We start from the raw sequence: 23,148 nt of genomic DNA, 5'->3' as shown, positions 1-23,148 counted from the left end.
AGCCACTGTTTTCAACATTGGAGTCGCCTCTTTGTAAGTGGCGGACCAATAAAGGGAAGTCGTAGCCTCAAATGAAACTCTTGCAACCGATTCCTAACCGTTCTTGGACGCACTGGCCAACTATGAGTGCCGACAACTTGGCGTGCAGTCTCCGTCTGAAATCCGCGAAGGAGGTGCGAGAGATGTAGGTCTCTATCTTGACGTCGCGAAATAACGCGTGGGCGTCCGCTCCTGGGACAGTCACCCAATCTCCCTGTGGCTCCGAGACGCCCAACAAAGGGAAGTATTGTTTTCTCATGTACACGATGGTAATTTTCCAGGAAATGCACGAAGAAGGATACTTGTATACGGTAGAAAAGATCTCAATGCAGTGAAAATTGACATTGATAGTAACTTTAAGGAAAGTGTATGGATTAAATTGAATCTTAAAGGGAATGATAAACTATTATTTGGTTGCATATACAAGAGTCCATCAGCTGATGAGAGTATGCACAAGTCATTATTTGAAGTGATAAACAAAGTCTGTGACTTGAAGTACACACACACACTGTCATTACAGGAGACTTCAATATAAACTGGAATTCTTGGTCCTCCAACGATCGTTTAAGTGGTGAATTTCTAGAATGTTTAAGAGATAATTATCTCCAGCAAGTGGTTGACAAGAATTACAGATTTAGGATTGACCATGAGCCCTCACTACTGGACTTGATATTGGTTAATGATGCAACTAATATTACGAACATTGAGTACACGGATCCCCTAGGATCCAGTGATCACTGTGTATTGGAGTTATAATACAAATGCTATTTCAGTGATGACTCGTCAAACGTTGAAAGGTTGAATTACTACAAGGGTGACTATGATGCACTTAGAAATGAATTAGATATTGACTGGGAAGCTGAGTTTAAGGACTTAGAAATTAATTAGATATTGACTGGGAAGCTGAGTTTAAGGACTTAGAAATGAATTAGATATTGACTGGGAAGCTGAGTTTAAGGACTTAGACACTATCAGTATGTTAGAGAGATTTATGAACAGACTAAACAAAGGAATAGAGAAAATATACCAAAAAGTAGACCAAGAAACTTAAAAGGAACGTATCCACTTAGTAAGGAAGCAGTGCATAGTATTAAAAGGAAGCATAGACTATGGGGGAAATATATGGAGGATAAAAGTAAAGAAAAGTACTGAGAGTATTGTAAAGCCAGAAATAAGGTTAAAAAACTTACCCACAAGGAAAGGAAGGAGAAGGAAGAACAAGTAGCAGAAGCAGCAAAGACAAACAGTAAGAACTTTTGGAAATTTGTAAAAGGAAGTCTAAAAGTGGAGTATCAGAATTACATGACAAACAAGTAGATGGAAATGTGTTTATAGCAAGTAGTGACCTTGACAAAGCAGAAATATTAGCAAACTTTTTTAGCAGTGTATTTACTGAAGAGGATAAGAACAATCTTCCAAATATGAACAAAAGAGCTGAAAGTAATACTAACACGGATGATTCGATTACCCAAGAGGAGGTTAGAAAACTACTATTAGACTTGAATATGACAAAGTCTCCAGGTCCGGACCGTGCACACCTTAAGTGCTTTATGAATTAGCATATGTGATTGAGAAACCGTTAAGTATGATATTTGACAAATCTTTCACCACTGAAATAGTACCAGAAACATGGAAAAAAGCAATAATCACAGCATTATTTAAGAAAGGTGACAAGAAGTTGGCATCCAATTACAGACCGGTGAGCTTAACCAGTATCCTATGCAAGACTCTAGAAAAACTTATACGAAAGAGGATTATCAACCATATGGATAGTTTTAACCTCTTTAGTGACAAGCAGTTTGGATTTATGGGTGGCCGATCTACATCACTACAATTATTGAAAGTACTCGACAGATGGACAAGCATACTTGATAAAGGAGGGATACTAAATGCCGTATACATGGACTTTATGAAAGCTTTCGACAAAGTTCCCCATGAAAGATTGCTCCAAAAGATGAAAGCATATGGAAGTAGTGAAATTTGTAAATGGGTTCGATGTTTCTTGTCCGGAAGAAAACAGTGCGTACAGATTAATTCGTCTAGATCTAAATGGCACCAGTTAAGAGTGGAATACCACAAGGCTCAGTTTTAGGACCAGTGCTATTTGTAATTTTCATAAGTGACTTACCAGAGAATGTTTTATCAGAGTTTTTTTCTGTTTGCCAATTACAATAAAATTCAGGCCCGTAGGCAGGATTTTTCAAGGGGGGGGGGGGGGGTAAATAGACTCGCAACGCGAGTCTGTCACCTCGCACCGCGAGGTGCCACTACGGCAGGGGGTCTGGGGTATTTGGTGCAAAATCCTGCAATCTAGCAATTTCCTGGCACTTAATTTGAATTTTGGAATCATGTCTTTTTTACTATGAATTTTCATAAAAAATCCCGACTTTAATAGTCACAATTCAAACAAAATGCCGACTTTAATAGTGCTTAGTAGTTTTCAAGGGGGGGGTTCGTACGAACTCCACGAACCCCCCCCAACCCCCCCCCCCCCCCCCCTGGCTACGGGTGTGAAATTTTCAAGGAAATCAACAGTGATGACGGTACTAATGTGGTACAATCAGATTTGGACAGTCTTTTCGATTGGAATGAAACATGCCTTCTCAAATTTCATCCGGACAAATGCAAAATATTACCAGTATTGAATAGAGGCAAAAATATTATGAACCATAACTACACCATGAAAACTTATGATGGAAAAAGAACAGTGTTAGAGAATGTTGATAGCGAAAAAGACATAGGAGTAACAATAGACTCGAATTAAAATTTTTAAAAGCACATACAGATCAAATAAACAAGGCAAACCAAATAGCAGGATTAATGAGACGTTCATTTTGCTTCATGGACAATAGAACATTCACATTACTATTTAAGTCTTTGGTACGTCCACATTTGGAATACGCAAGTAGCGTCTGGTCACCGTAAAAGAAAAAAGACATCGAGGCAGTTGAAAATGTACAGAAAAGAGCGACAAAAATGTTACCCCAGATGAAAAACTTAAATTATGAAGAGAGATTAAAAAGGTTAAAGTTTACAACACTCAAATTTCGTCGTTTGAGAGGGGACATGATTGAAACATTCAAGATACTAAATGGAATTTATGACAAGAGAGTAACACCAGGAATGTTTGAACTAAGCTATAATGATATAACTAGAGGAAACTCAATGAAAATAAAGAAACAAAGAAGTAGACTAGACCTCCGTAAATTCAGCTTCACAAACAGAGTTGTGGACATCTGGAACTCTTTGCCCGAAAATGTAATCGCATCAAAGAAAGTGCATCAATTCGAAAATAGATTTGACAAATTCTGGGAGAACCAAGAAATGTTATTTGATTACACAGCTGAATACAACTACACCGGAAGAAAGATGACACAGGAAAGACTAGAAGAAGAACTGCATATAGAGGACCAAATGGACCTCCGTGCAGAAACCACATAGAAGGTAAGCTAAGGTAACGATGCCCCTGCATTATCAGAGCAGTGGTCCAATCCCTATCGACTTCATTAGTCGCGGCTTTTCGCTCTACAATCGCTTCGGAAAGAAATGCTATGTGTAGCTGATCTGTACCGTTCTTATGTTCGTTTGTAATGATTTACTATGGTGCAGGATAATCTCGGCTGAGATTCGGCTTGGCTGTGTCACCTAATAGCAGTGTCACCTAAGTGCACATTAATTGCTAGAACTGACCGAAGCTGAAAGTAAATTTCCAGACATGAATTATGAAGGACTGCTCCGAGATTCGGTGAAGGCGTCAGTCCAAATATTCAGCCAAGCCGAATCTCAGCCGAGATTATGGGGCAGGAGTACCCCGGATGCAACCTTTTTTTAAAAATCTGCTGAAAACATACAGCGTCGAGTGGGGTTATGGTTGGCTGAATTTTAATTGAAGAACATTTTCACAGTGCACAGAGGTAGCTCGGTGTCAAATTTGATTAAATTTCGGCCACGTGTAACATTATATTACAAAAACCAAAAAGTTATATTTCAAAAACCGAACTTACGTTTCTTTTTTCATCTAGTATACATGTATATTTCAAAACAACATTTCTCGACCCCGGAGGTAAATTACTCTGGTGCCCAGCGTACCCAGTGTAGACTACTGGACCAATTTGCTTATACTATTCTTGGGGAATTAAATCATGCAAGATATACCGTCTTCAATGCAAGCATCGTCGCAAGCCACGGCTGAAATGTATGGAATCCGGATAGGGTCACGTAGTTCACTATCGCACCATCGAGGTTCGGGTCGATGGTGCGGTAGCGCGATAACGATGGCGCGATAATGCAATAACGATATTGCGATGGAGCGATACTGCGATGACATGATGCGATAACGCGATGCCACTATAAAGCATCGCTACATCGTCATCGCACCAGCGGTATCGCGCTATCGCATCATCGCCACCGTACTATCACGTCATCGCAGTATCGCACTATCATTATCGCAGTATCGCGCCATCGTACCATTGTCATCGCATTATCGCACCATCGACCCAAACCTCGATGGTGCGATAGTGAACTACGTGGCCCTATCCGGATTCCATAGAAATGAGCGTATATTTCAGCCGTGGCTTGCGGCGATGCAATGCAAGGGACTATGAACATTTTTTTTGCAAACAGGTATTACTTTGTACAAGATTTTTACATTTTTCATTTGTAGTGGGTCATTGCCCCATCTTTTGAAGACTGAAAAATGTATAATTTTAGTTCAATTACAAAAAGAAAAGAAGAGTCAACCCACACACGCTGAAATTTAACCAAACTCGACAATAATACGGTTTTATAGTCGAGTTTTTATTGCGGAGCAGTTTTTTTTTACTGCGGATCAGGTTTTTTTTTTATATTGTGGATCAGGGTTTGTTGTTGTTTTTTTTTTTTTTTTTTATTGCGGATCAGGTTTTTTTTAAATTGCGGATCAGCACCCGACTACTAGGCTACCGCGACCATTTACGACACTAGACCATTGAATGAAAATTACACCACTGATTAACGATTCTTTGTTACTCGTGTGGTTTTGTAACCAGAGACATTATACATACTATTGGTAAACTCTTAATGTATATTGTTTAACTCGTAATTCGAGAAAGTGGGAACATTTTAAGACAAAGTGAAATTCGTCCTCTATTTCGTATGTCAATCTCTCTCTCTCTCTCTCTTTGTTCTTTCTGTGTTAATATACATTTCTTTCTCTCTATCTTTAATTCATGGGCTGAACGTCTCAGACGCGTTATGGGTATTCTATTCTTAAAATGCATTAATTGGTTTTCTTAAATACGTCTGCAGCACATTATCCACTAAATACTGTACTTTATTTTCAATGACAATACCACAAACTATAATTTCATCCTCACCCCCCCCCACCCCAGTATTATTTCGATTATCTTCGGAATTTTTTCCGTAAAAATAACAATAAAATTGACATGAATTAAGTAGTATGTTTGGCTATTTTAAAACTGGATATTTGTTGTTGCTATCCGCCAATGTAAAACAGAGAGAGAGAGAGAGAGAGAGAGAGAGAGAGAGAGAGAGAGAACTTTACTGGAAGATCCTGAAAAACTCTACATTTTACCGAAGAGCATGATGTCCCCGGAAGCTTTTGACTTTTCATGGCTTTAAACACAAAATTATGTTTAGAAATGTTTCATGCTTTTGGATTTATTCATTACAGATAATCTGTATCAATGGTAATTATAAAGCGTAAACTGACCCAAACCAGGTTATACTCGTATAACTTGCCCCAGAATTTTAAAAAACGTCATTCCTTAAATAATCAACGTAAAGTTTCAAAAAATTGAGCCCAAGGGCAATAGCTGTGTTTTTATTGATTTCTTTATCAAGTCTATTACATGATTGATTTCCTTTATATTTTACAGACATTTTGTATATTTTTGTGAAGAAACAGTTTCATGAAATTGTTATGAATGCTATTATATCGTCATAACAGATGTTTTGATGACACTTTAAGGAAAATTGCAATTTTCTGACGGTGATATACCGGTATGATTCCATATATGAAAGGTGAAGATAAACGAACAGTGATCAATCTCATAACTCATATATATATATATATATATATATATATATATATATATGAAATTAAAAAGTTTGATTACCGATATATTTTATTTGATAATTCATTAGTTTCTACTCTTATAAATGGAAATAAATACACTTTTTATACATGTATCAGATAAAACTTCGAGTATGGAGTTACATTAACTATAATCAGCACCGGTGCAGTTTTAATAAGCCTAGCTTCCCCCAAACAAAATAAGGATATTCAACCAAAACAGACAAGATAAACAAGAAATACGACAAACAACAGCATTTCCCGACTCCAGAATTAATTATAATGTCCTAACGTGACGGTGCGCAAAGGTACATTAATTGTGGCGTTGTATGATAAAAAGCAAAATTGTACTCCGGGAGACGACACAAACAATACATAATCAGACCATCATTCATAAATCGAAACAGAAGCATTGCCCATCCTTTCTGAAATATATATGCTTCAGACTTGCAATCTGGACGCCCTAGTAAGTACCGTCTTTGATATGGTAGTCAAGCCAGCAACAAACAGACAAACACGTGTCGGATCAAAAACGTGACGGATCAAATAATCTCGCATTGTTATACCACTAATGATTCAAGGTTTTTAGTACCCAAATATTGATTACTTTTATCATTATCAGCTATGAGAGAGAGAGAGAGAGAGAGAGAGAGAGAGAGATTGTGTAATTTCAGCGAACCAGCTCTCAACATCTTCTATATAAGAAAACTTTGCTGATTCATCAATATGTAATGATAGAGGTTCCCGTTTCCTGCTAATTTAGGCGGTACGTAGCACAAACAGAACAATCTAGATTTTTATGGTTAGATACGTCTTTCTGATTCACTGGGATTTCGCATTTGTTTCAAGGTGCCGTTAGAGTTCATCGGGAATCCTAATTAAACAATATTAATTGAGCACTGCGCCACATATACCTGTTTTCAGCACTATTCACGCCTCCTAGCAATCGATTCATTGTTTCAGTCAGAAACTTTATGGATCAAAAGCGGCATTGGCCTTCATTACTGCCAACAATACGAATGCATCTTATGTATCCCAAACCCTTCAACCGTTTGATGAAGTCTTTTTTCCGAAATATTTTTTTTTCCAAGTTATTTTTGTTTTAAATTATCTGAGTGATATTAAAGACAGCACTACACGTGTCGTGAAGTGGAACTAGAGCCACTATGTCATGTAAAGGAAATTTGGTAAAAATGTTACACCGGTAAATAATCGCAGATAAAGCCCTTGTTTCGTAATTGTTCCTTGTTTGTTGCTAAGGCGTACGACCCACGTACACCAATAGCAATGGCCATCTAGTGCAGGTATTTTACAACAACCCATCGTCAAGGATGCCGTTTGAATGGATTTAGTTAGTGACAGATCCGATGTGATAACATTGATTTTATAGCTTCATACAGCGTCTTCAACAGAAACCATTCTAAAAATCCTCCCTCAATTGTTGTGTTCACAATACCCATTGTTTTAGACACGGGCTGTGATATATGTGTCCTTCAAATGCAAAATAAATATTTCTGTCCGAATTCCACATTTGAATCAAGTTTGTTTACGGATTGTCCATACAGTTTTAATTGTGTGTCAATAGATTTCAATTAGGACTGCGTATTTGAATGCGCCTGTTTTGCTTTGATGCTACTGTTCGCATGGGACAACATTGACCATGAGTGTACTTTTCACCCGAAGTCATCCCACAAGAACACTAAAACAAGTCACATAAAAACAAAAGACCAATTAACTGCGAGTATCGGGGATTTCCTGAGCATAAAATCAAAGGTCACATCGTGATTGGATAGGTTTTGTGTTTCCTGTGATGGAGAAACACTCGTGAATTATCAGTAAAACCCCCCAAACAAAGCCCGATGACCATTTCTAAACAATCGATATAGTTGATAATTGATCGCGCAATACAGGTGCAATGATTTTCACTTCTATCTTGCAGTTTCATCAACCAATTCCAAGCGCATGCGTGAAATTTCAGAGGTAATTGCACATTGAAGATGGGGATTCTGTGAAGGCATGTTCACCACTTTCGAATTGGAAGAAAATGTTACAATATGCAAAAGAGAATTTTACAGTTAAATAAGGACAAAACCCTTTGATAATAGTACTGAACAAAAATTGTCGAAATGATCAAAACACGGAGAATAATACAGATAGTGCAGTATTCGTTGATGCAAATTATGTTACCAAACGGTGAGTATTTTGAAAAGCATTCTGAATTCGTTAGATATATTCAATCTTTCGTAATCTTCAAAGATTAGGATGATATGTCAAAATAATTCTTAAAATATTGATAAATGTCTATAACTACAAATGGATAGGATTTTATTTCGTTTTAATTACATCAGCAATAAATTTACTGAAAATTGTTGGCTTGCGAAAGCAAGAAGTTACCAGACAATAAATTTTTTTCTCCGCAGTTTCCAACTGAACTTAAATTTTTTTTTTCATTTGGGTTTTCGTATTCTCTTGTTTTTAATAACCGATGAATAATGAATATGAATTATCATTTTTTTTTTTAAAGAACACCACCTTTACAAATTTACAAACTGAAAACACTCGATACATCCCCACATATTGCAATTTCAACTCATATAGATATAATTTTTCCCCATCCCCGAAACTCAGGAGGGGTATATGAAACTAAGAAATTGTAAATGAAATAAGATTTCTAAACGGTCTGACTTTTAAAAAAATATTAGTTTACTTCATTTTTTTTTTTAACATCGAGAAAGGGACTTTTATCGTTCAAGTAAACACAAAATATAGTATTTATCTTTGTGGTAGAGGATTGTTATCATTATAAACTTTAAAAGCTCTTACTGAAAATTATCACCGTCATTTCTCGTCTTCAAACCTGTGGAATAAAATGGTGAAACCTTGCGATAAAAGTTAGCGAATGGATATGGTTTGCTTTAATTAAAGTAAACATTTCCCTTTCAGGAGAAGAAATTCTTCAAAAGCATGCTTCAGTTTTAAATACATTAAGTATCCCAGTCAATGGAACGAATGAATGGGATATAACGTAACTATACTGGGCCTTGTTTTACAAAAGAACTTCAATCAAGACTAAAAATGTTACACAGTTCTAAGAACTCGTCAATTGAATAATTTTGTGAGATAATACTTTATTATATGAAATAACAAAATTCTTATTCACATTCAAATCAGAATTCAATCGATGGTAAAGAATAAATAAATTGCAAGAGAAGATTTTGGTCCTTGTCGTGATTCTTTTGTAAATCGTGGCCCAGGATTCCTAAACTTTACAAAAAGTCTTAATTGAAAACATAGATACATTGCTGGATCCGGTAAATATTCTACAAACCCCTATCCTTGCTCTTCACGAAAATATTAACTGCTGTGAAGAAAAAGATTCAAACGTATTGTGCCACGACATATGCCAGAAGTGGTGTAAATTAAATGTGAATTATAAGAAAATTTTTAAAAACTTATAGTAAATTTGAGATCACAAAATGTTTCTCAATCAAATCAACAACATTTAAACGTATGATATTTCAACACTCTACACGACCATTTCCCACGATAAATTAAAGATTAGACTTTTTGACATTATTAATAAAAATGTGAAAAGGAAATATTCATATCTTGTGATCAGTCATTTAATAAAAATTGCTTTGTTAAACACTACTCTGATTCTACGCACAAGTACTCTGAAGTTGATATTAAACGAGTTCCTCATTGACAATATCTTCGTAGTCTTCGGTGATTATGTCTTCCAACAGCCTGTTGGAATTTCCGTGGACACGAAAAGTGTTCCTATATTAGCTGACCTGTTTTTATATTCTTACGAGGCAGAATTTATTCAACAATTTCTACACGAGAAGAAAAATATCTTGCTGTAGCATTCAACTAGACATACAAACATATCGATGACGTTTTATCTATTAACAATAATCGTTTTCATTCAAATGTCGATTAGATATATCCCAGTGAACTCGAAATAAAGGACACCACGGTGTCTTCCACGTCTGCTTCAAACTTGGATATTTTATTGAACTTTATAAATCGTCCGCTCCAACGATAACGTTTACAACATATAATGACGGGACCTTCACGGCACTGGTTCCTGACCTTGATAAACTTGAGTCGTACTACGATCGACATTTTGATGCAGTAATCGCGGGTCTTTTGGATGAATCAAGACCTTCAATCTTCACCCAGCGTTATCGTTCCTTACGCTTACATTCAACGTAGTGTTTTTCCATGTGTAAATCCACTTTTTCACGGTTAATGAAAATAATACCAAGAACTAGTTTATGAAATATCCGGAAAATATAGGACAAACAACTTATTGTAGTTTTAATTTCCTATAGTTTCCTGTAGTTTTAATTTCCTATTACAATGCATATCTACACTATACCTATATAGTGTAATCGAACGATATCCGCGTTTCAACACAATTCAGTGCTTCTTGTGTCACAGAAAGACTTGTCATCTTCTTAATATTGATTTAAAATTACGTATATATTTGCAACTAAAGTCGAATTCATATTTTATTTGAGCATTTTCACCGTTTTATAAGAATCTTGAAGAAAAAAAACCTCGAGACGTTGACAGAGGCATTATGTAGAGATTGCTAGGCCCTGTTCCATGACTGAAACAGGCTCTCAGTGCAGCGAACGGAGTCCGTAGCATAGGTCTGAATCAAACTGTTGGCGACGTCCCGAAACGAGTAAAATATTTCTATGGGACGTTAAACAACAATCAGTCAATATCAATAAATCCATCGCATAATGTAAAGATACGTTAACTCCTACAATGTAAAGATATTATGAATAAACTGATACACTTTTGACATCTCGTAATAAACAATTAACAGATAAAGTACGAACATATTATAAGATAATGACATCATGTAGTGGACTTCTGACGTCCCTTAACGGGGAGTTGATATATTGGTGTGGTGATTTTAGAACATGCATGTATTCAGAACACGCAACACACGTCAATATGTCTGGATGACGAATTGGTATTCCTTTAACAAGTAATAATTGGAAGAAAAATTGTGTAAACTTGTTTTCTCATTGCAATAAACTTTTGACATGAAATAATCCAGAGTTGACATTCATCTAGTAGCACGTAATATAATCATTTGATATTGTAATTGGCATAATGTAACAAAATGGCGGGATAATATAAAATGAATTCGCCATGAGGGATTTTGCTTGCACGAATTCTGCTTTGAGGTCATGCTGGATGAAGATCAGAGATTGAAAAGGAAACACCCGAATTAATGCAACTTGAACATTTATCAGTATATATGTGGTGACTGATTCTCATTTAAAAAATTGACATCACATAAAGAGCCGACATAAAGCACGGATAGGATGACGTACAACGAATCATATCACGTGGGAAGTTTATTTTATACAGCAACTTGAAGCGTACGTTTCTTGGTGATAAATAAAAATTGAAAGTTAAAAATGCATATAATATCAGGCAGATAAAGATATTCACAAGAAATTGTACACATTCTCCGTGTGAAAAATGGACTTTAGGTTTATATGTAGGAATTTTTGTACCATTACTCTACTAAGTATATGATTATGTAGTAAGAATAAAAATGCATATGTATACCTAGAAGGCAGTACCCACTTTCAAATTTCCATCAATCCGCACATTCACAAGCGTTATATGTTGTAAAGGATAACGAACAGGGATTAATCTCATAGCTCCTATAAAGAAAACAAAATTAAGAGTAGGGCAAACACGGACCCCTGGACATGTATACCAAAGGTGGGACCAGGTGCCCAGGAGGGATAAGCATCCCCTCTTGACCGGTCACAACCGCCGTAAGCCCTATATCTCGTTCAGGTAAACGGGGTAATCTGTAGTCAAAATCAGTGTGTTTACAAAGAACGGCCTCATTTGGTATGAAATATGTCAGACAGCATTTTACCTAATGACAGGTTGTATTGGAAATTAGATCATATCGTTATATAACGACCATAAAATTTTGCGAAATGCTGACATGCTGACTTATACAAGACCGTTGAAACTCCTGTAACATCAACTAATTGTCAGTAGTCTGCCTCGATTTAAAAACTGATCATACGCGGAAAAGCTCTAGCTTATCGAGTCAGTTGAAATACAGTAACACCATATGCAGGTGATAATGGAACATTGCTACATAAATATGGGAAGTTGACGATGGAGAAGCTGAAATCATCCCGTTTGTCATAAAGTTGGGGTGTTAGTTTGCCGAAAACATCCATGATCAATAAAATATTTTAATATCAAGCAGATGTAGAAGACTGCATCTGTGGTGTATTTTATTTCGAGTTCACTGGGACATATCGAATCGACATATAATGTTAATAGATGAAGTAACTCAATTCCACAATAGTCGAATAAAACTAAATTTTGATTTGCTTCTTCCTGCAGACGTGTGTAGACATGTCATTCTATTCAGACAATTGGTGTAACAATCATTAGCAGTAAAAAAAAAAAAAATCGCTTACTTCGTGAATGAATGTAGTTGCAGAACCGTAGCTCTCTGGGGACAATTGGAATAAACCCGAGAGAGCTACAGTTCTGTAGCTACATTAGATAAACTGATATCGAGAAGGAAGACCCCGTCATTTACTAATCTGGAATTTTTACACATTTACAACACAACAACCAAACTCCACCCCCCTACGTGTTCGAAATGTGTACGTCATTATTGGTTTCTGTATCATTAATTTTTCGCAGATTGAACAAGCACTACTGTAATAGAAATTCTAGGGAAAAAGAAAAACGTTCGTACAATCTAGGACAGCTCTGACGTACAAACTCTCGTTAGATTGTGCCAAGACAAAAATACCTTAAACAAAAAGTTTCAACCAGGCACGAATGAATTTAGGGATGGGTAAAATATCTACAAATTCTATTCCTTGAGGGAAATTTCGTGATTTTAATTTCTAAAGGTCATGAGTACTAAGTAGTATTAAATACAATGTATCTCAAAAATGTTCTGCGTGTGCTAAACCGATCGGCTTTAATGTTTCCATCAGAAACATCAGCTGTAGATATAAAAGGTGCACGTCCTCATTGTTCACCACGGCGTAAAATGATCAAATTAATGAAGATATCAGAAATCTGGACATAATGGTAATGCAAATGAGTTGTCGACAATCTTAAATTGCTGGGGAATACAATTAATGCTGTACCTGGCGCAATCAATGTTGGTGAATAATTAAATTAACGTGTTCGTTGTCCTCTTCAGTATACGTTCAATGGCCCGATGTCACGAAACGGGACATTTGATACAAAAATGCTCTCTATCACAATTTTTAATAGGGGTTTGAACCATTTATTCCACTCTTGTAAACAATCGCTGATTATGTCTCATATTTGTAATATATTCCAAGAAAAATATAAAATGCCGATTTATTACTGCTTTCAATTTGTGAAGACATTTTTTTCTTGTATTTATATGAATCTTAAGCATTATGTCTTTCAGGCAATATAAAAAAAATGCTAGGGATATAAAATTGCAATTGGAAATCAAAAGTCCCCAGACCATTGTTAGGAAAGAATTGATTACGCCATAAATGATAAAAATTGAATGGATGAGTCACGTGTAAAAAATGCACAATTGGGTAATATTTGAGACAGCCATGGAATTGCTTGTCGGTACCAGCGCTTTATGCTCTGTTGGCCGCTCGATGGAAACTCAGAACACTGTTTTTCTTGCGCAATCAACATTTCCGGCGTCCCTAAAGTCTCGCTGATCTCAGCGATGTAATGAGAGACTTAAAATGGTATTGATTTTGCTTATAAAATGCTTCAATTGTAGATTGAGCATTTCATTTAAAGGCAACGGACCCAATAATCCATAATAAAGGTTTCTGTACACAAAGCACTGGGCTTAATTTGGCGACTTTTTGGTATAACAGGAGTCTCGTCCCGGTTCTCAGACCGGGGTCACAGAGAAACACACACTCTAAAATAGGTCTGATTCCGGAAAAGGGCATTGAACGACCAACCATCTTACACAAACAGTTTTAGAAAAAAAGGACACTATCTTCACCATCTCACCCCGCTGCATCATCAACGAAACGTTAACATAAATCATCGGAACGTCTTTTGCAAGAATAAAACGGTGACAATACAGGTTGTTGATCTCTGTCGTGAAATATTATACATTATTAGTATGATATCATAATTCAAGAACATAAAAAATATTATACATTACTAGTATGATATTATCCTGCATATGTGATACATCAAAGAGTCTTGAAAGACATGACTTTTATAACAAAGTTCGGAAAAGGGTAAAATTCATTCAGAAAACACCACATTTATTATTAATTGTGTCAGCAGTGGCTCGCATTAACCCTCTGCTTATACCTAAAGTGAAACAAGACAGCTGACATCTTAATAAAAATGTTATTGACCCAGTTTTGGCCAGCAAGGAAATTTATTAATCAATATTTATTTTTTAAATTCAGACCTGAAATCCATAGATTTTTACCTCCACGAGACCTAGCATCCTATTTGGTTAACCATAGATCATGAAATACCATATGATCACATTTTAGTACACTTTAGAACCTGAAAAAGAAGTTTCACTATCTTTTAGATGATGCCCTCTTTTAAGAAACAGAGTTAAGTACACTGTATTCTTTATCAAATACTTTAGTTTCGTGTCATTAATTTTCGCAGGCGTCAAATTTCGTAGATTTGTCGAATTCTACTGCTTCGATGATACCTAGTTTCGTGGAGAACGACTCGTATGTACTTCCTTTAAGATCGAACATTGTACATATATCTGTACAGCACTGATCACCTTAATACTCACAACGCCACCAAAGTTGGTATTTAACGGTAAAAGAATATACCCTTTAATGTTAGCAACCTGGTGTAATGACAGAAAACTCAAGAAAAGACCAAGCTTAGGCTGAAATATAAGTTGATTATATAAATACAACTGCGTGAAGAAAGGGGCCAGTGCAGAGGAATTCCATGATTATGAGTTATTTCTTTGTAATTTTTATAGGCATTTTCGACCATTAACATAAAAAAGAGATATTCTTTGGTATTTGACCTTAATATCAGTAAAAGGAACAAAAAAGTTAAAACCCACACTAATCTGCAAATTAATGACGGAGAATGTAAATAATACCTTATTATCGGCATTTAGTCGTTTTTAACCTTTATTTGTATAGAAATTAACTGCTAGAATCCCAATGCCAAGATGCACTTCATAAGTTTGAAAATCAATGCAATTTGCCGGCGGGATACAATTTCAAACCAGAAAAATAATGGCTTCGGTTACAGCTCGTTTATAGCATATATCGATATCATTAACCCACTTAATGCACCCGATATCATAGACAGTAGGGTTACTGCGAAATCCTCAGAAGTCAGCCAAACACTGAGCCGCACCGCGGATTTATAACACTATATACCAGAGTGATAATCAGAAATCGCAATTTAAATACCGCGCTTAAAAGAGGAATAACACGGTTACTTCAATTCTAACAATTCCGACACCTTACCCATTGGACATTGTTTACATGAGATTACATTCATTATCAAGCATTCGTATCTATAGCTGACAAACTCACGAATACATGAACAAGTGAAAATAACGAACAGTGATCAATCTCACAATACATAATTAAAAGGGCAAACACGGACTCTTGAACATACCAGAGACAGGATAAGGTGCCCGAGAGGAGTAAGCATCCCCTGTTGACCGGTCACACCCACCATGAGCCCTATAACGGAGTAATCCGTAGTCAAAATTAGTATTTAAAGAACGACCTAACAATTAGTATGAAACACACCAGACAGCATTCGACCCAATGATGGTTTGTATATGCAAATTAGATAATTATAACGACCATAGAATTTGCGAAATGTTGCTTTTAAACGAGACTGTTGAAACCCCTGTAACATCAACTTATTTGTTAGAAGCTTACTTTGATTTGAAATTTGATCATAAGCAGAACATTATCAAGCATATCGAATCAGTAGAGAGACATAAACACTATATGTAGGTGATGATAGAAAAATGTTACACAAATATGGGAAGTTGACGATGGAGAAGCTGAAGACATCTCGTTTGTCATAAAGTTGTGTTGTTAGTTTGCCGTTGACATCTAAGTTCAATAAAATATCCAGATATGGAGTAGACATGGAAGACTGTGTGGTGTCTTTTATTTCGACTTTATTGGGATATATTGAATCGAAATATGGATGAAAATGAGTATTGTTAATAGATAAAACGTCGTCGAAATGTCGATTTGAAGGCCACGGCAAGAGATTTTTTCTTCTCATGTAGAAGCCTTTGAATAAATTCTGCCTCCTGAGAAAACATATGTGACACCGTTTTAGTGTATTTTGTATTTACATATATATATGAATGAATACATTTGTATTCACCATAGGATGGATGTAAAAATCCAGAAAGCGCTAATGATTTGAATATATTTTTGAACTGCATATTTTCCTGCTTCTTTATTTTAATTATATATACATGTATACATTTTTAATTATACTTAATTGAAATGATGAATCAATATGCCATTCATTTTTATACTGTAAATTCCTTATTATACCCAAGTAATTGATATTCGCGTTAATTCTCGAAAAGCATCCCTAGTGAAATCAAAAGTCTAGCTTTTATTCATTGATCACTAATTTATATAAAGTCTTTCACTCGCGATTTTGTAAACGCTTCTGTAAATTGACGCTGAACGGCGTTTTCGACCAAATCAAGCACTCGTGTGATATTAGCAATCTCAGTGAATCCTGACGATAAACTGTATTATTTTGCTCTGTAGTTTCTCCGGGGAGTGTTGTTAGATTCCGTATCATGTCGTATCATTTTTGATTATGTAGATTATCTCAGTCAAAAATACCCGTTTATACCTATTCAACTTTCGCATTTTTCTTTCTAGATGTGTTTGCATCGAATTCCACAGATGTCGTGAGTATCTATACTGTTTAAAACAAAATGTTAACACCATCATCGCTCGTGCCAGTTTTGTCTAGCAAATGAAGTGTTTTATAAGCTGATATTAACTAAATGAGAACACTTATGAAAGAAATGAAACAAATATTAATCCTCTTTACAGGCCACCAACACATTCCTTTCGAACGATATGCTCACCGGATTGCTGGCCGGATTCGGATTTTTTATTGGACTTATCGCATTGATTTGCATATGTTGGTGTTGTTGCTGTGGTAATGGCTGTAGTAAATCAGAGACAGTCAAACGAAGGGTGGGTCCATCCCCACCCCCGTGGAGATCACGACCTAATACCCGCGCCACCACCGCCAATACAGTCTCCACAAGGATCACAACGGCACCACCAAGCAGACGAGCATAATATGACGTGATGACATTCTGCACATATGAACAACTTAATCAAATCAATACACAGTATTAAGAGGGAAATGAAAACATTAATAATGAACCTCAAAAGAGACTAACAAAATTGCATTGTGGTTGTATTTTATATGCATATGGTTTAAATTGTTGAAGTTATTTGTGTATATATAATTGATGTGAATTGAATTCGTGATTAAAGTCATCGTATTTATCTTTGGCATCGACTTCCATGTAAAGTTTCACTCAAATACGCGTCCAAGAATTCGTTAGGCCACATAGAATTAATTTTTAGATTCTCATCCCCGTCCGCCCCTCTCAAAACGTCCCGCCCCACTGTCTTTTATTTTGTTTAAAAAAAAAAGTGTGCAAAAAAAAAAATCGGGTTCGGTATACAAAAAAGTCCGATCATTTCAAAGGCTGCCTGACATATTGGCGCGTTGTGGTTGTGAAGTGACGTTTGATTCCAGTCATGTTTGTAATAATCAGAATTCGGAAAGATGTGGTAGTTGTAAAGAACTGGTGCGGTGTGATATGCATTTAAAGAATAAAAAATAAAATCCACCCACCCGCCCCATTTTTTTTGCAAATCAGGATGAGAATCTAAATATAAATATAAATTTTTTGTGGCCTTATTTTATTAACATCCTTTGTATGTCAGTCATACCTTTCTTACAATGTCACCCAACTGCTTACCGAAGGTTTGGACTGCTACTCCGTGGGTTTTCTCCAATTTTTTGTTTTCGTGGATAGCAATAACGTAAGATCGCAATATTTTGCCGTCCTGACTCCACAACTAATTCTTGCAATAGTACATGATCGTACATGATCGTTTCCATGAGAGCATTGTACCGTAGGTAAGAACAGGTATCGAATTCTGACGAAAAGTCCCCCATATTGACCAGGAAATCAAGTGCTCATGCAGCTTTTCCTCGAGATTACTTTCCCTGTGATGTTTGCTGTCAGAGTGGTAAAGCATGGCTTAATTAAATCAAGGCTCTAACAACAATACTTCAATCCACGTGATCCGCAGTGGTCCTGTGTGAGAGGGTGTGGTGATTGTCCCCTGGGATACATAGGAAATTACATGACATCCACAAAGTGGAGCATCCGCGACGTTTCCGACATTTTCTCTAAATTACTTTTTTATCTTCTTCGACATGAAGAGGTCTTGTATGATTTCCGAAAAGGTTTGAATTTCATACTGTATTTTAAATATTACCATACTTTGTATATTGGAATGGGTAGCTCAGTGGTTCACCATAACTAGTAATGCAAGGGTCCCCAATACTCGTAATTCGTTACAAAACTTTTCTCTCCATCTTTTCAACAGTTCTAAAAATGTCCATTTATATTTCTCATTGTAATATATTAGAGCTAAGTTCAGCTAACTTTACATTTTTACTTGCAAACAACCAGGAACTATTAATATAAACTAACTCGAAAACAGACATGGTAATATACCCCAATATTTTTTTGGAGAAACGAGATAGAATGCAAGTGAATTATACGTGATATTGTGGTAGGTGACACTATGGTAGGTAATATTGTGATAGGTGATATTGTGGTATAGATATTGTGGTATAGATATTGTGGTAGGTGATATTGTGGTAGTTAATATTGTGGTAGATGATATTGTGGTAGGTGATATGTTGGTAGATGATATTGTGGTAGGTGATATGGTCGTAGGTGATGTGGTGTAGTTGATATTGTGGTAGGTTGTATTGTGGTAATGTGGTAGGTGATATGATGGTAGATTATATTGGGGTAATTGATATTGTGGTAGGTGATATTGCGATAGTTGATATTATACTAGGTAATGTGGTAGGTGATATGGTAATTGATATTGTGGGATAGGTGATATTTGTGATAGGTGGTATTGTGGTTGGTGATATTGTGGTAGGTGAGAATGTGGTAGGCGGTGTTGTGGTAGGTGAGATTGGGGTACGTGATATGGTAGTTAGTATTATGGGATAAGTCATATTGTGGTAGGCGGTATTGTGGTAGGTGAGATTGTGGTAGTTGATATTATGGTGGTTGGTATTGTGGTAGGTGAGATTGTGGTAGTTGATATTATGGTAGGTGGTATTGTGATAGATGGTGTCGTGGTAGATGATATTGTTGTATAAATGATATTGTGGTAAGCTATATTATAGTACTATAGGTAGTGTTGTGATAGGTGATATTGTGGTGACGTGATATTATATTAGGTGGTATCATGGTAGGTGGTGATGTGATAGGTGATATTATGGTAGATGTATGTGATATTATGCTAGTTATCATTGTGGTATAGGTGATATTGTGGTAGGTGTTGTTGTGGTAGGTGGTATTGTGGTAGGTTGTGTTATTATAAGTGGTATTATGGTAATTTGTGAGTGGTATTATGGTAATTTGTGAGTGGTATTATGGTAGGTGGTGATGTGATAGGTGATATTGTGGTGACGTGATATTATATTAGGTGGTATCATGGTAGGTGGTGATGTGATAGGTGATATTATGGTAGATGTATGTGATATTATGCTAGTTATCATTGTGGTATAGGTGATATTGTGGTAGGTGTTGTTGTGGTAGGTGGTATTGTGGTAGGTTGTGTTATTATAAGTGGTATTATGGTAATTTGTGAGTGGTATTATGGTAATTTGTGAGTGGTATTATGGTAGGTGTTGTTATTATAAGTGGTATTATGGTAATTTGTGAGTGGTATTATGGTAATTTGTTAGTGGTATTATGGTAGGTGGTATATGGGTTAGGGAGAAGGAAAATCAGCTCTAAAAATCAAGATGTTGACGTCATGATGGCAGAAGGCAAGAATACCTTCAATGAAAGTGAAAGAATGTGGACAATGATCGTACGATATCGCTACGGTCCCGGCACGACTATCAAGATTCCAATGCAATGCCACCATGGCGATAGTCGTGCCGGGACCGTAGCGATATCGTGCGATCATTGTCCACATTCGTACGTTTGTTTTGCTTGTTTGGATATTGTTTTACATCTCATTCAAGGATATTTTACTCCCAGAGAGATTTCATCAACTGTAGGTGACGTCCCAAAAAGCTTGGCCTGTGCACAGATCTGAAGGCCGGTATCAGTGAAAGTTCTTTATCAAACTAACGACTACTGTGATATCCGAAAGACCCGTGATTTCTAATACTGGACGCTTAGCTAAGAGAGCTACAGATCCAGCCCTTATGAAAACCTTTAACTTACGGCGCAGAAAAAATGCACACGGTCGAGGTTTTTTCTGCGCCGTAAATCAAAGGTTTTTATAAGGAGTGGATCTGTAGCTATTTGATCTCTCCGAATGTTTTCTCAGAGAGCTACAGTTCTGCAGCTACCTTACCACTTTAGACTACCTCGACTGGTCCCATATCCGCATGAAGATTCAACTACGACACACTAGCATAGGGTCACGACGTACTTACAAATGAAGACTTTATTACGACTTTGAAAACCTCAGCTTCGATCTTTATAGTTTTGAACAACTGTTGGGGCGGCCTCTCAATCTTTTACGACTCCCACGATGCCCAAAGACGGTTGAAGGCGTAGGACTTTCACGTGAGAGATCCACCACGGCGCATCGTGCAACCTCATCTAGACGTTATGGTTGTAAGAAAGAGTAATCAGCATAACTTCTAGTAGATCAATTGCATTGCTTGATTAAGTTACAGTATCATTATAGTCACTACGTCATATACTTACCATTCATGAAGAGAGCAATACGATATGGAGTTTACAATTCAGATTATTATGCCAATGACGGATGATTATTACAAATGTGGATAGTTTTTTAGCATGAATTAAAATATAGTACGGATACCAAGTGGGTTCTGTTGGCCAAGGATTCAAACATAGATGTTCGAAGGTATGTGAATGGTTGTAATGAACGAGTTCGATCTTCAGGATCGGCAGTGGTTGTATGTAAGAGGGTATTGTGGTCACTTACTCGGTCACGTGGGTTTCCTCCGAATACTTCGGTTTCGACCCACATCTATGTCCCACTCGCGTCAATATGTGAGCCGAAGAGAATCATTGATATATTATATAAAGTTTAGACTTGCCAATAGCCAGAGAGTGTGAATAAGTTAGCAACATACGACTGAATCGTATGGAGCGCCAAATAAGCATAAACTCAAATAACTCAAGATATCTAGGTATCAATTCATTTTATGCGTGTAACAATTCAATTAAAGACCTCTAACAATAATCAATGATGTCTTCTATTCCGAATCATTGAGCGAAATAATTGAATTTGGGACAGCATTAATTATTCTGCTGAATTGATGAGCGCTATAATTGATTTGTTGCTCTCTTCAAAATTGATATCAACAGTTGAATTGATGTGCGCTGCAATTAAATTGAAGATAGCAATAATTCAATTAATGCGCGCATCAATTCTACGAGATCAATGCTTGCAATATTTGAATCATTGCTCTCTCCAACTGAACCGGTCGTGGTAGCTCAGTGGTAGATCGTTCGCTTCGTAACCGGGAGGTCGTAAGTTTAAGCTCCGCTCGTACCAAACCTAAGACGTCAACATAGGTATTAAATGATTGCTAATTCGCCAAAACGCTCGGCATTTAGAATTTTTAAGTGAGAATCACGGGTCTTTCGGATATGACCTTAAAAACAGAGTTTGTAGCACTTCTGGGTGAAAAATTCTCGACAGGAGGTAAAACAAACAACAACTCAACTGAGTTGTAGCACGCATCAATTCAATTAATGCGCGCAAAAACTCTCTTAGAGAGAGCAACTATATAATAAGAGATATTTTCAATTCAACATATCCACAACTGAATTAATGACCTCTTTAATTGAATTGTTGTTCTTAATTAAAGATATCTTCAATTGAATTAAAGATATCATCAAATCATTTATACCGAGTTCAAAATTAATAATTCCACCACATCGATACGTGCATCAATTTAATCGATAGCAATAATTTAATTGATGCGCCCATCAAATTAATTTTTGCCTTCATCAACTGAATTATTACGCGCATCGAATGAATTGATGAGAGCATTGATTGAATTTATAAATTGATTTGATGCGCGCATCAATTCAATTATTGCGTGTAATAATTGAATTGATGATATCTTCAAATGGTCTAATTAAAGACATCTTCAATTATTTCTGGTTATGTTAATTTGGCGCTCCATGAAATCAACATATTGTACATGAATTTGATAAAACATGTCGATCATTACGCAAATGTAGCGATGGAACGGAACCTTGTTCGAGTCATATGGATTTTTTTCATATTGAAAAGTGTGATCTCATTAAAGTAAAGTTTACATGATCTACCCGACTTAGCTTTTGCAATTGATTTAATCGGCCATGCAGTGCATGCAAGTTCGCTGTTCGTGGGTCACATTTGCCCGCAGAACAGACCTATGTACTTTTTATGCTCGATTTGGAGCACATTGGGGACCTAACTAGTTGCGATGTATCTGTGGTTAGAGCATTTGCTTCATGATCGGGAGGTTGTGGGTTCGAGTCCTGCCAACATCTTGGCCGCGTCAAACCTAAGACAGAATAATAGGTAAGTGACTGATCTTTCGACAAACGCACGGCATGTGGAAGTGCATGAAAGTGGCGGGTTCTTTTAGATAAGCCCTTCTTTCATCACATGCACGGATCTAAAGTGCCCCCCTAGAATTTGCAAAGTATATACCATCATGATTTATGA

General features: G+C 36.5%; 1 protein-coding gene across 1 annotated transcript; it reads left to right on the top strand.

Moving 5' to 3' along the window:
• Positions 1–8,047: 8,047 nt before the first annotated feature.
• Positions 8,048–17,680, top strand: LOC125650695 (uncharacterized). The gene is made up of 3 exons (XM_048879174.2): positions 8,048–8,305; positions 17,029–17,057; positions 17,206–17,680. Exons 1-3 carry the CDS (start codon positions 8,239–8,241, stop codon positions 17,458–17,460), a joined length of 351 nt encoding a protein of 116 aa, XP_048735131.1. The 5' UTR covers positions 8,048–8,238; the 3' UTR covers positions 17,461–17,680.
• The last annotated feature ends 5,468 nt before the right edge of the window (positions 17,681–23,148 follow it).

The sequence above is a fragment of the Ostrea edulis genome, chromosome 5 (assembly GCF_947568905.1).
Source record: "Ostrea edulis chromosome 5, xbOstEdul1.1, whole genome shotgun sequence".
Lineage (NCBI taxonomy): Eukaryota > Metazoa > Mollusca > Bivalvia > Ostreida > Ostreidae > Ostrea > Ostrea edulis.
Note: the sequence above shows the minus strand (reverse complement) of the source record. Positions and strands in the feature narration are given on the sequence as shown.